A 13,509-nucleotide genomic window follows, 5' to 3' on the forward strand; every position below is an offset into this window, starting at 1 on the left:
ATGGAAGGAAGGAGCTCAGACAAGGCAGCCCTTGATGAAGCCGCCAGCGAGGGCGATGCTTGCGGGGTCTTGGAGGAGCAGGTGCGGGTGGCAAAGCTCACCGAGACCCAGAAAGGCGACCGAGAGCTCCGTGAGGAGCTGCGGAAAGCAAAGGATGACTACAACATGGCCACAGGTACCACGGGGAAGGCGTCCAGAAACCAGCTACCAGATTCATCCTGCAATTCTGCTACTTTTGCCTAGAAAAAAATTCTAGGTTATTTTCTCACAAGCACAAAACCTCCTGCTTTCAGTTGTTGATTACGGGGGGGGGGGGGGGGGACAGAAACACCACTTACTTCGAAACCACTTTCTCTCCCTGCTTAGAAGCGAAGTGCATGAGGAAACCCTGCCAAGGAAGCCCCGAGCAGTGTTCTGGGGCACCTCGTAGTGTTTCAGCACTCTGGCAAACCTGTGCTCCTGTTGCCAACTATTAATCCTCAGAGTAGCTCCTACCTCACACAATGACGTTAGTTAAGTTTAATACGTATCGCAGCAAAGTACTACGAAATGCGTTATTAACCAGCGTTGCTGTAGCATTAACTTCACCCACAGTCTATACTCAGATGCTTACAACAGCTCTGCTTAGGCTTACCTGAAAAAGATGCCATGAAGCTTTTGGCAGGGATTCGGTTTGCTCACGTTAGCAACTCCCACCTTACAGGTACCATCTCTTCCTTGCAAAGACAACTGGAGATCCAAGAATCCCAGCTTCGGAGGATCAAATCTGAAAAGGAAGTGCTCCAAAAGAAGCTCAGAGAGCGAGAAAATCAGCTACAAGCCATGTCTGCCAAGGTACTGCCCTGAGAGCACGGCGGCTGTCATTGTTAGGAGAGCTGGCAGCGGGGAATTTGCGCTTTATGCAACAGTTCCCTTTCCCAGAGACAGGAGGTGCACCTGCAAACTGCAAAAGTGAAGTGTAAAATATTTTCTCTTCAGTTTTGCAGTCTGAGAGAAGGACGGGAACACGAAGAAATGATGGTGACAATGGAGAAGGAGAACTGCAGTCTTCGACAGGTAAATTCGGTGCAAAGCCGCTAGAGAAAATTCTTGTATTAGCTGCTTAGTTGTGCTTGGTTTAGGCTTGGGGGAGTTTGCCATGTAAACAAACCCACTCGACCCAGGAGTTTTAGAGAAAACGCCAAGTAATAACAGTTAGCAGCACTGACAAGGTTGTTAGTCTGTCGGCTCTGCCCAGGAAATACAAAGGAGCGTTTGGACCAGATACCGGGAAGATGCAGCCAAGCCTGCTCACAATAACAGCTTGATTTATGTATCTCCTCAGGTTGTTACAGAGCAAGAATCCAAACTGGCTGAGCAGAACAAGCTGATCGGTGAGTTACAGGGGACAGTCAGCCAGCTACAGGCAGAGGTTCTGACCAGCCGATGCCACATCCGCAAGCAGCAACAGGCCCAAGAGGCGATCCAGAGCCAAGCTGAGGCACTGCAGCACAGGGAGCTGCAAACCAGAGTGGCACTCAAATGCATCACCAGCAGGGTAAGCACGGCCTAAGTAAGTTCCCTTCAGCCTCCTACCTCCCTCTTGGGAGACAGCCCAACCATTTCGAGCAGAGGATCCGAAAGCTTAGAGACATTCCTGGGCAGAAGCACGGCGGGGGGATGCACCGGGGCACTGCAGCCCTTTGCTCTTGGGGCCCGGCTTCCCTTACAGCCACGGGGCCAGAGGAGCAGGAAACTTGGTCCATTTGCTGCCCAGCTTGTTAGCACGCAGCTTTTACGTCACTTCCAAAGCAAACAGGCCCCAAACACCAGAAGCCCTTGACAAACTCTAGTGCAGAACAGTTTCTAGTATCCTTCCAGACTCCCAAGTTAACAGGTTATCGCCTTAAAGCCATTTCCCGCAGGCGTACGTGCCTGGTAGCAAGCACAGAGCCCAATACCTGGCTAAGGGACTCGGTCCACCCAGAAACACATCGTTATCATGGTACTTGCAGTGAAGCCCAGTCAAACTGCCCATAATTTCACATAAACAGACTCTCCACTTCATCATTTGCTAGTACTTTGTCCAAGCCCAACAGTGTAGTCTCTGTAAACCCAGGCAACCACCAAAGAACTGTATATAAAGACTAAACACACCTACGTTCCTCTTTTATCAAAAGTTTGAAAGATACCGAAGCAAAATAATTCAGGCTACGTTCAGTACGGCAGGCAACAAGCCTCCCCAGGCAGAGGTCACGGACGAGGAGGTGCTGGAGGCAATGCAGGTATGTGGCTCTTGCGAACCCTGCTTCTAGCAGCGCGCAAGGGACTGATAAGGGAAACACGTTGCAGTACTGCTCTCTATCTAATGCTTTCCCACCTCTTCACACATCCCCGATTTTCAGAAAATAATTAACGAACGGATGGAGTTCCATCAGATGCTGAAACAGAAGGGCGTCAAGGTCCCATCGCTCTACAGCATCGACACGTCTGCTGCACTGCCTGCCAGTGCTATGGGAAGGAGAAGGAGTCCTGCAAGGCAGCATCTTTTAATGCCCGAAAAGCAGCCTTAGCAGCCGAGTCTGAATACATCACCAACTTCAGGCTCCTGTTCCTTGGTTTTGAGACAGTGACTTACTAACAAATTAAACTCATTTTACTGAAATCAAGTCCTGCAGGAATATCTAATTCAATTGTTTCAACCGGCTCGGAGCACAATTCATTGTAAATCAACAGTCTGTAGAAACATTTGACTTCGCAGGGAAGCCTGAAGCGCTACTAAGGACTGCTTGGCTACAAGCAGCTAGAAAGCGTGAAGTTACCATTTTTGCAGTATGCAGTAGCTGCTTTGGCAAGCTCGTGTAGTTACGTGACTGGGAAATTCACCAATGCCAAAACAAGCGACACTGACATATGACTGCGAGACCTGTTTTATTTTTCCATTCAGTATGCAAGTCCCAGCACGTGGACGTATTTGACACAGTATCCAGACGTTCAGTTAGAGCTCTGTATAATTTTTAACAGAAAAAAGTCAATCTGTAGGTCACCCTAGCTTATGGAGAGGTTCGCATTCATACAGGTAGTAGCCTGGGTGTAAAAGTCATCCGCAGACTGCAAAAATTAGAACCCCTCGAACTACCTGTGTTTTGGAAGATGTCCCCAATGCTCTTTGTGCGGGAAGGTGCCCAAAAGCTCCAGGAGGGTCATGCTGGGCAAGAGCGCTTACGCTCTGGGGAGACAGGGAGCTTTAGTAGTGTTGATGTAAGGCAGCATTAGCCCTCTGAACAGAACCGAACTCCACGACCAAGAATAAATTCAGTGCTCCATCAACAGTAACTCAACAGGTACACAACAAGGTCACTACAACTGGTATTACCACAAGGGTGGACGATGGCTCTAAAATGTACTGGGACACAGAAACCCCTGCAGCCAGTTCAAGTGACTTCACTTAAAAAATGGAAGCTGCGTTCATGTCTGAACAGACACCATCACTTTAAAACTCAGTCCTCAAGTTCTGACAGCAATTAAATTATCACAATTACTCCAGATCTAAAAATAAAATTATGCAGAACGAGGTGTTAGCGAAGTAGTTTTGCATTCTGTCTTCAGTACTGGTTCACAGCATGTGAGTTTCAATGCTGTCACCTACTGGATTTCTCAGTTTAGCTGCCAAAATAATAACCCAGCTGAAACATGCCAGGAAGAAATAGCGATCTTGCAGAGAAATACAACTGCACTCATTTTATAAACGCTAAGGTGTCACAATGATTTTCTCTACAAGTTAAGGCATTCTGACTTCCAATACCTTCTCTGCCTTTAAGTTCACGTTTGAAGATGCTGTTATCTCTACCTAGTCAGAACACTGACGACCTGCTACTAAGACTGAAAGAATGCAATACTCCTTGCTGTCACTTGATCAAACTTTTAAGTTTTTACAGACCCAGGCAGGATGCACTGCATCTTTTCTTTAAAAAAACCAAACCACCTCACTGCATACGAGTTGCGTTGTTGAATATGGGGACGGGGAGGGGGAGAAAAGTGAGTAATTTTCTTAGCTTGGATAGCTGCTAACGTATTACAGTCAGAAGAGAGGAAACTGTGCTTAGGTCAGTTTTTGAAGGATAAAGTACTTTCAAGTTTCCATCTGCGTCCACCACTCGAACCTGCTCCACCACCAACGGGGAATTCATCGTCTGTATGTTTTGGCTGGGGTTCAAATTCACTGGTCCACGAAGAGCGTCAGATTCGTTATCCGAGCCCGAGTCTTCCTTATTTTCCAAGGTAAACCTGTTCAGTTCTGCAATTTTCTGTTAAAAGCAAAACACAGAAAACAAGATTAATTCTGTGGCTAAGCCCTCAGAGCAACTCCAAGCTGCTTCTGAGGCGTGGATCTGGCCAGCCTCCGGAGGAACATCTGCATGAAAACATTCTTCAGTGGGTTAGAATCTTTCAGGAAACTAAAAGGGCTTTTGACGTTATCACTGCTGTGCTCTCCAGGAGGTGATGCTCCTTCTGAACAGCTTAATTGTTTGCGTTTAACACAGAAGTGGGCCTTTGTCAAAGCACTGGATTCTAAGCACCAAGAGCCTGCTGTAGGATCACCACGGATGAGTTTGCTTTTGGTCCATTTGAAACCATCTCCGTTACCGCCTTGTGTCCACTACCCAAATCAGTTAGCCTTCACTAACGCGTTCTACAGGTTATGTTAACTGGACAAGAAAAAATACATCTATCTTGCAAAATATTTAACAGCACACTATCCTGTATTCCCCATATACCATATACCAAGTTTTACCCTTTTCAGTAAGAAAGCTTTAATTAAAAGACAGCGTGTTGGCATTTAATGAGACCGTCCTGCTGCTAATACAGTATCCGAAAGATAATTCTGTAATAACAATAGGACCAAGCAAGCTAATTGTCAGGCAGGCTGAGGTGAGAAATCTCCCTAAAACCATTTATTGGCAGCAATTGAAGCCATAAGATCACTAACAAGGGGAAGGTGTTGAAAGTCAAACCATAAATTTCCAATTGTGGTAGCGCAACATTATTTACCCTGGTGAGTTTTGAGGTCTGCCAGTTAGTCGGGATACAAGAATATGAAAACCTTTTGCCACACAGCAAGAATGGAAGAGTAAGCGAAGGAGAGGGAATACTACTACTACTAAAACAGAAGTCAACTTCCGTATTCTTCTCGGCACGTGCAAGCAATTAAACATTTTGTTAAGAAGCGCACCAAGAACAGACAGGACTATTTCACTGAACGGCTTACCAGAATTAGCGTGTCCATGACATCTTTGCATATCTGCAAACTGGTATCGCTTGTCACTTCCAGGAATAGGTCACGGGTGTCTTTTCTGATCTGTAAGAATTTCACAGGTAAAGCAGGTAAGGAATCGGAGTGTATTCACCCACGGTCACGTGGAACATTTCACTACACAAACCGAATGAAAGGCTTTCATTCAATTCAACCAGAGGCAAAGTACTGCCTTTCTTTACAAGGCAAAACCCATACTCTTGCCCTTCAATAAAGCCGCCTCTGCAAAGGCAGACTGGTGCCTTTGGAACAGCTTGCCAGAGCTTTACAGACTGACAAAGGTAAACATGTAACTCCGGGATCCATCTCAATCTGACAGCCTAGCAGAGAAGATTCAGGCTCTGAAGATTTATATTTGGAACGCAATCACAAGTTTCACAGAACTGCATGCATCTTTGAATGTGGAGTGAAATATCTCTCGGTAGAAAGAAATAGCGTTTAATTCCGATTAACATATTTCCACTAGCAGAGAGTACCTTTGTTTTCTCACTATTGGTTATTGGTGGGAAAGAAATCACAATGCCTTCGGCATCCACAAGACACGGGTAGTTATCTTTGCCATCCAGTAACTGGAGATACCTGCCAAGAAAAACAAAGAAGCAAAAAGCGAGCAACTGGAACAGCAGCTGGACACAATGGCAGAAAACAGTGACAAAAAGGAGCTAATGTGTTCCTGATCTACCATGTAGCAAGACCAGAAGTTGGAGCACTGAAGTTCAGCAAGACGGTACCATGGTGATACAGCTGAGGAAAGCCACCGGCTGCAGGAAGTGATGGGCCTGAACCGTAAAGTAACTCACATTTTAACATCCACGCTGTCAAACTCGACAGACATGCCTCTAGTGCTTTCAGAGATCCCACTGCTCCAACAGGAAAATCAGAGTCCGCTGTCTGATTCTTCCGGACAGCTTGCTTAATTTTCCCTCTTACTTCCTATGGCAATACACGGTTCCCCCATCGTGCGCTTGGCGAATTTCCCCATGCGGTATGAGCGCTGGAGACGGGCGGTGGTCTCTGCACGAGCAGTAAACAGAAGAGGGCAGTGCCACACTCTGCTGTATCGTTCATCTGCTACTACGTGCAGATTTACCCTGCCCCTGACGTGCTCAGTTTACTGAACTTGTAAATCCTTGCTTTGTGTACTGACGTGTTAAGGCAAATTGACGGTATCGGTCTTTTTTACAATACTTTAAACATATATATAATTATTAAATAATTTGGGATTATGCTACCAAAATTACTAAAAATAGTAAGGTGTTAGCTCACTCCTTAAAGACTGGACTGGATTAATAAACAAATTTTTCCTCCCTAAAATTAGTTTGATAGTTCTCTTCCTTATTGTCAGAAGTTACTTTTTTAGCTAGGTCTACTATATCCTTGTAGAGAACATATTCTTTAAGTAAGGATTAAGTAAGCATTCTGCTTCTCAATGTAAACTGCTTCACTGCTTTAGAAGCAAGAAAAATTACAGGTTTTCATAAAGGTTGGACTCGATGATCTTGAAGGTCTTTTCCAACCTAAACAATTCTATGATTCTATGAACGTGCACGACATTCCTCCTCCTTTCCTTTCTATTTGCTATTTTAAATGTATTTGCCACCTCTAAGAATAACCCACATGACAATAATTTACTCTTGATGCAGCTAGAAACAACAGAAGGCACTCATCAACCTCATTTCACTCCAGGTTACTCTTTATGTCTAACTGCAGCTCAGCGTTCTTCATCTCAACTCCTAGAAGCGCACGCTGGGTTTGTTAGCCCCATCACCATTACAGAACACGCTTCGTAATCGTTCAAGTGCGTTTCCTTCAGCACCGTTTTTCCTTATGAGTTACCAAAATTCACACAAAGGAAAACACAAAAGATCCATATACTGACTTGTGCAACCCAGAAACGTTCTGACGCTTCTTCTGTTTCCTCTGCTCCTCAGCTTCTAACTGCAGCTGACGGAGAAGATCCTTTGCCTTGATCTCCTTTCGACCCAGGGGTATTATCTACACCATAGAAGAAAACAAACGTTTTAGTTTAAGGGTGACTCAAAGGCTGGGGTGATTAAAACTCTCCTGTAAGCAAGACAATAATTAAAACCATACTTCTGTATGCTGTCATTCCTAACACCTTATTCGGTATGGAAATACACCTTCCATTTCACACGGACTACCACGACCATGTTGAGTTTAAATGTTTGCGTGAGCTACAACACCCAGCTGAAAAACAGGTTCATTCGCTCGTACTAAACCAGGCACGGGCAGTTCTCTTAGCCGGTTCCTTCACCGTCATTACTTACTGAATAATGTGAAAACCCGCTGTCTCATAACAGAAGCCACGTACAAAAGGCTCTGTAAGCCATCAGAAAAATGAAGAACTCATTCCTGAGGACCAGGCCACGTGCATAGAACAGTCAGAAACACAAGGTGTCTAGGGAGCAGAATGCAGCAAAAACTTTGGGTCAGCCCCAAAGAATCAGAATATCCAGACTGTTTGTTCGGTCCTCCAGCAGGATGGGGTCTGGAGGCAGGATATTAACGGACACACTGAAATAGGCCTAAATGAATAAGGATGACAAATTTGAGGTATCATTTTTATATTCTGGACTAAAGTTACAAGTACGGTCTAAGAACTTGCCACGCAAATGTACTGCAAGCTTTTTTTTTTTTTCCCCTCCCCTCTTCTTTGAAAGCAGCAACATAAACAACTCAAGACTGGGTAAATCAAGAGAACCTGAGTCGGTTTTAATTAGGTTACCTTGAAGGCTGCTGCCATTCAAGGTGCACACATAGGAACAAGCACCTGCCTTGCTGTATGACGCTCCAGGCACATCCTAACGTATACGGACCTCCAGGGAACATTAAGGTGGTAACACCACAACACAGCAGAAAGGACCAGCACTGAAACACCAATACCTCAGTCGCCCTAAGCAAAGGCACACATTGAGCAAGATCAGAACGTCTGGAGAGAAAAAAAAAACCCCTACGTCTGCTTTCTGTGATTACTTTTAAGTCCTCGGACAGATGCACTCGTAACTGGTCCAGGAGCATTACTAGGTAGCTCTGTGAGGCTTGTTCAAGCAGGCTTTGTTACAGCAGGATGGCAAGAAAGTTAGCACAGCTTCTAAATTAAAGTTCCTGGAGTTAGTTTTACTAGCACCTAGAGGGTAAGAAAAAAAACACTCTCCCTTCTACAGAGTTCCAGGAAGCAAAACGAAAAAAACTGGCAAGGCCCACCGATGCCACTGGCCCTACCTTCAGTTCATCAGGAGGCCGAACGTCGTATATCAGAGGACCTTTGATCAACTGCAAGTCGTGGGTGGCAATCGTGGCCGCTGTCCGCTTTTCACAGATGTCTTCATGCAGTTTAGTCTAAAACATAAAGAAGGCTATTAAAATATACCAAAGACACCAACAGGATTTATTCCTCCTAGAGTTCCCATTTTTCTGTATTTAGTGTTTTAGCACTATGGGCTCGCTGAGTAACCCTTTCGCATGGAACGGAGCCCTTCTCTTCGCCTGCAAAATAACTGAATTACAAACCAAACATAAAGATAGCGAAGCACAGCACACAATGTGTTTCTCAACTGGGAGATAAACAGTTTTAAATCAGAAAACAATCACAAACACGTGAGTCTCGTGACCTGAAAGAAGCTAACACCTGCCATCTAACGGACAGGCGAGCAGCGTGCCAGGTGAAACTCTGTGGTTACGGTACCTTGGCAGGAAGGTTAGGCGCGCGAGACAGTTTTAGCTCAGATTAGGGAACCTGGAGCCAAACCAGGGTACTTCTAACATGTACATGGGTTTATTAATTGCTCTCAACAGGTTCCACAGCACCAACAAGCTGTCATTACAGAGGCGATGCAAATGCACGCGCGTTCATCGCCCTCTCACGGCAGTATCGGAGCTCCTACCGGGCTCTTTGCGAAATCCGTTTTTCCTTATTACGGACTGACCAGGCGGCACGCTGCTGGCAGAGGCCACGCTGCGCTGCCGTCCCGCCGCGCCCTCACTGCCTGCTAGGTGAAGAGCTCGCTCCAAGTTTCAGCGACTGTGCTGGAAGGAGCCTAGCATGCTCCATTTCCAGCACTGCTAGCAACATTCCCATTGCAAACGAGTAACGCGAGGCGGCAGCGACTACCTGCGCGGACAGGAACCTCTTCAGGGCGTTTCCCGGCTTTAAGTTCACTCCCTTCAGCACGCAGCACACGATGAAGGGTCGAACGTCTTTGACGCCCGGGCTCGCTTTGACCACCAAGGGCGCCGGGTTTTCGGAGACGTGCAGAACCTTCACCAGCAGCTTGCTCGCCTCCTCCACCTCGTCCGGCTCCCCGTCCCCGCCGTCCTTCTTCTGCTGCTTCTCCCTCTTCTTCTTCCTGGCCTCCTCTCTGGTGCTCTCGGCCTTCCCCTTCCCGCGGCCGCCGGCCCGCAGGTACTCCAGGATGGCCTTCGTCTGGCAGCCGTTGACCATCTTCTCCAGCCGCTTGTCCTTCAGCTGGTTGCCCCTGAAGTTGGCCTCCTTCAGCCGGGGGCAGTCGGCCAGCGCGGCGGGCAGCTCCTTCAGCTGGTTGTTGGCCACGTCCAGGCTCTGGAAGAGACAAGAGCCGGGGCGGTCGGCGGCGGGGAGCTGGGCCCGGGGCCGGGCGGGGGGCCCGGGCTCGGCTCCCACCTTGAGGGCCGGCAGAGCGGCGATGTCGGCGCCCAGCTCCGCCACCTCGTTGTCGGCCGCCTCCAGACAGCTGAGGAGCGGGAAGGGCCCGCCGGGGCCGGCGGCGGGGGGCAGCAGCCCGCCGGGCAGGGCCCGCAGGCGGTTGCCGGAGAGCAGCAGCGCCTGGAGCTGCGGCGCGGCGAGGGCCAGCCCCGGGCCCAGCTCCCGCAGCCGGTTGGCGCTCAGGTTGAGGCAGCGCAGCTGCGGGAAGGCCGGGGCCCCCCCCGGGCCGCCCCCCGGGGCCGCCCCCGGCTCCGCCGCCCCGCCCAGCGCGGCGGGCAGCGCCTCCAGGCCGTTGCCGGAGAGGTCGAGGAGGCGGAGGGCCGGCAGCGGCCCGCCCAGCCCCGCGCCCAGCCCGGCCGGGCCCAGCGCGTTGCCGCGCAGCACCAGCGTGTGCAGGGCGGGCAGGGCGGCGGCCAGCCCCGGGCCCAGCTCCCGCAGCGCCGCGCAGCCGCTCAGCTCCAGCGACTGCAGCTGCGGCAGCGCCAGCAGCGCCTCCGGCAGCCGCCCGCCGCCCGCCGCCACCCGCTCCGCCACCGCCGCGCCGGCCAGCGCCAGCTCCCGCCGCCGCTCCCGCGCCGCCGCCTCCAGCTCCGGCCAGGCCGCCGCCATGGCGCCGCGCTGCGCCGCGCCGGGGCCCGGGCCGCCCTCCGCCGCGGGAAGGGAAGGGAAGGGAAGGGAAGGGAAGGGAAGGGAAGGGAAGGGAAGGGAAGGGAAGGCCCGCCCCGCCGGGAGGGTTCGCCGCCGCGGCCGCGCCTCCGAGCACCGCCTCGCCCGGCCGAGGGCCGCCCCCCGGGCCCTGGGAAGGCGGGGGGACCGGCCCTCGGGCCCTGGGAAGCAGGGGGACCCGGCCCCTCGAACCCTGGGAAGGCGGGGGGACCGGGCCCTGGGAAGCAGGGGGGGACCGGGCCCCACGGAAGCAGGGGGACCCGGCCCCTCGAACCCTGGGAAGCAGGGGGACCCAGCCCCCCGTGCTGGCCAAGCCGCTAACCCCGATGCCTGACTGTTGAAGGAATAAACTAAAGGTAATAGGCACCGGGATAGCTCTAATGAGGAGCAGAATCATATAGAATCATCATTTAGGTTGGAAAAGACCTTTAAGATCATCCAATCCAACCATTAACCTACACTACCAAGTCCACCACTAAACCAATTAAGGGCAGAGTAATAATTCATTTCATGTTTCCTGGCTTGGTGGCTGGATTATTTTTTAATGAAAGTAAAACTAGGAATCACTAAGGTTGGAAAGGAGCTCTCAGATCATCAGTCCAACCATCTACCTACTAAACCATGTCCCCAAGTGCCACTTCTGCCCGTTTTTTGAACCCCTCCAGGGACAGGGACTCCCCCACCTCTCTGGGCAACCTCTTCCAATGCTTGACCACTCTTTCAGTAAATAAATTTCTCCTGATATCCAATCTAAATGTCCCCTGATGCAACTTCAGGCCGTTTCATCTCGTCCTATCACTTGTTACTTGGGAGAAGAGACCCACACCCCCCTCACTACACCCTTCTGTCAGGAAGGCCAGGAGATGTCTAAAACAAGGAACATAGATCCCTGAGTGACGAAACTCCCCTTTACTCCTCTTTTACTAGTTAGCAAAATCCACTAATTAGTGTCCCCTAAGTGAACCAGCTAATTATAATAAGAAAACCACACCTCTGTTGGAAAAGCTACCCACTGAGCACACGTAGTGATCTTAAAGGGAGCTCTGTCTTTAAATCGAAGCAAAAGTAGAAATAACCAGCTACTAACAAGCAGGTGTCAAAGCAAAAGTCAAAATAACCAACTGCTAACAAGTAGGTGCTAACAGCAGGCATAGTGACTTCGTTTAATCATATAAATAAGCAAAGTGAGGATAATGGGGCGCGCTAGCTTTGTGGAATTGCCACCCAGCACCCACCTCTGCGCAGAAACGGAATAAAGCAAGTACCTCGACTCAGTGTATGGATCGGTTCTTGCACACCGGGTAAAGAACCCATCTTTGGGACGACAACTCCAGAACATTCGCTCGGGACTTCATCGCGCAGGAACAAACTTCACCCTGTTTTTCACACCAGTGTTTATTTTGCCACTGCAGAAAACACGGGTTGTTCAGGAAGCAGAAGGAAGCAGTCCAGTGAGATCATCCTTTCAAAATTACATTGGCAGCACTACTGTGCTCAAAGGAGGCACTCTCACATCCTAAAAAATTTGCCTTTTTCTCACTTGTTTCCAGTTCGTACCATTGAGTGGTTAATATTATCTTCATACTTCACTTTAGAAGTGCATTTTTTTAGTCTAAAGATACCCAGCAATCTCAGTGAATGCTACACACTCTAAAAGACTGAACTGATTTCTTTAAAATGTTGCTAAAAAGCTGTTCTGGATTTGGAAAAAAAAAAAAAAAATTACAGAGCCCTGAGACACAACGTGGTGCGCCCAAGCCTATGCATTTGGAAGAGGCAGGAATCTCCGACAGCACGTGTTCTTGCACTGAAAAAGCTGCAGAGAGTTACTGCACGGGTCCCTAGGGCATAACTACCGTGCTCTATGACGGAGCAAAGAGAAAAGCAGTTACTGCACTCGCTCCGGAGCCCCACAGCCGCGTGGGGAGACGGGCAGCCTGAGCCCAGAGCAGCAGGAAAGCGACCTCGGCCACAAACGTGAGCAACAAGTGCTACCCAAGGGAAAAACGCCTCCGGAGAGAAGGTCTCTGAAAGCATCTTATGTAGCTCCCAACTTTTCTGCTATTCAGATCGGTCAGCACTGGGAAATACGACCCTCGTGATTGTTACTAGTGTTTGTGGGGTCTCCGTTTTGGGGGGTTTTTTTTGTTTTGTTTTGTTTGGTTTGGCTGGTTTTGGGGTTGGTTTTTTTTTTCCTTTTAAAAAAACCAAACATGTTTAAAAAGGTTGTCCCATGATGTTATAAAATAGAAAGCACATATCCTGCTACGTGCAGGATTTAATGGATTATTTTGTTTACACTTTGCTTGAGTGGGCTTAAAAGCCATGGTTGAGGAGCAATGGAGAGCTGTATTTGCCAATTCAAGGTACATATGATACTGGCCGATCCCGAGTATGTGGAGGACCTCTGCAAACAGGTTTTTTTTCACTAAACTTGCACAAGGGAAAACTCACAGTTTTATATCCAAAAGGAAAAAATGCTCTGGGCAGCAGCTCACGAGCCTGCAGTCCATTGCACATGCTAATCTCTGAGCAAAATCAATGGTTATTTCGCTTGCGTAAAGAACCAGGTTCTCAAACAGGAACCTGTGTCACTAAAGTAGAAATAAAAATACATATATATTTGTTAATATAGATTCCTAAGGTATGTCTATTTATTTTATATATATATATATATATTTGGAAGAGTTAAAGAAACAATTTATATAAAGACTTTCAAAATACAAGTGCACCGATCTACCTGTAAAATTCATAAGCTTGTAGATAGGCTGCACGCAAACTATAAAAACTGTGTATTACAAAATCAGTGCTGTATATACAAAACAATACCGCAAATTCACTCCGGGTA

The 13,509-nt window shown here is 48.6% G+C and overlaps 2 protein-coding genes across 2 annotated transcripts; one reads left to right on the forward strand and one right to left on the reverse strand.

The window, feature by feature from the left end:
- On the forward strand, positions 1–2,643 carry CCDC27 (coiled-coil domain containing 27). The gene is made up of 6 exons (XM_075721738.1): positions 1–175; positions 704–834; positions 979–1,056; positions 1,325–1,537; positions 2,160–2,264; positions 2,385–2,643. The coding sequence occupies exons 1-6, from the start codon at positions 1–3 to the stop codon at positions 2,550–2,552; spliced, it is 870 nt and encodes a 289-aa protein (XP_075577853.1). The 3' UTR covers positions 2,553–2,643.
- A 1,364-nt stretch (positions 2,644–4,007) lies between these two features.
- LRRC47 (leucine rich repeat containing 47) lies at positions 4,008–10,604 on the reverse strand. The gene is made up of 7 exons (XM_075721577.1): positions 9,954–10,604; positions 9,426–9,872; positions 8,537–8,653; positions 7,173–7,288; positions 5,770–5,872; positions 5,249–5,338; positions 4,008–4,286 (listed from the first exon to the last, which is right to left on the reverse strand). Exons 1-7 carry the CDS (start codon positions 10,602–10,604, stop codon positions 4,047–4,049), a joined length of 1,764 nt encoding a protein of 587 aa, XP_075577692.1. The 3' UTR covers positions 4,008–4,046.
- Positions 10,605–13,509: the final 2,905 nt, after the last annotated feature.

This window comes from Pelecanus crispus, chromosome 15 (assembly GCF_030463565.1).
Source record: "Pelecanus crispus isolate bPelCri1 chromosome 15, bPelCri1.pri, whole genome shotgun sequence".
NCBI classification, from domain to species: domain Eukaryota; kingdom Metazoa; phylum Chordata; class Aves; order Pelecaniformes; family Pelecanidae; genus Pelecanus; species Pelecanus crispus.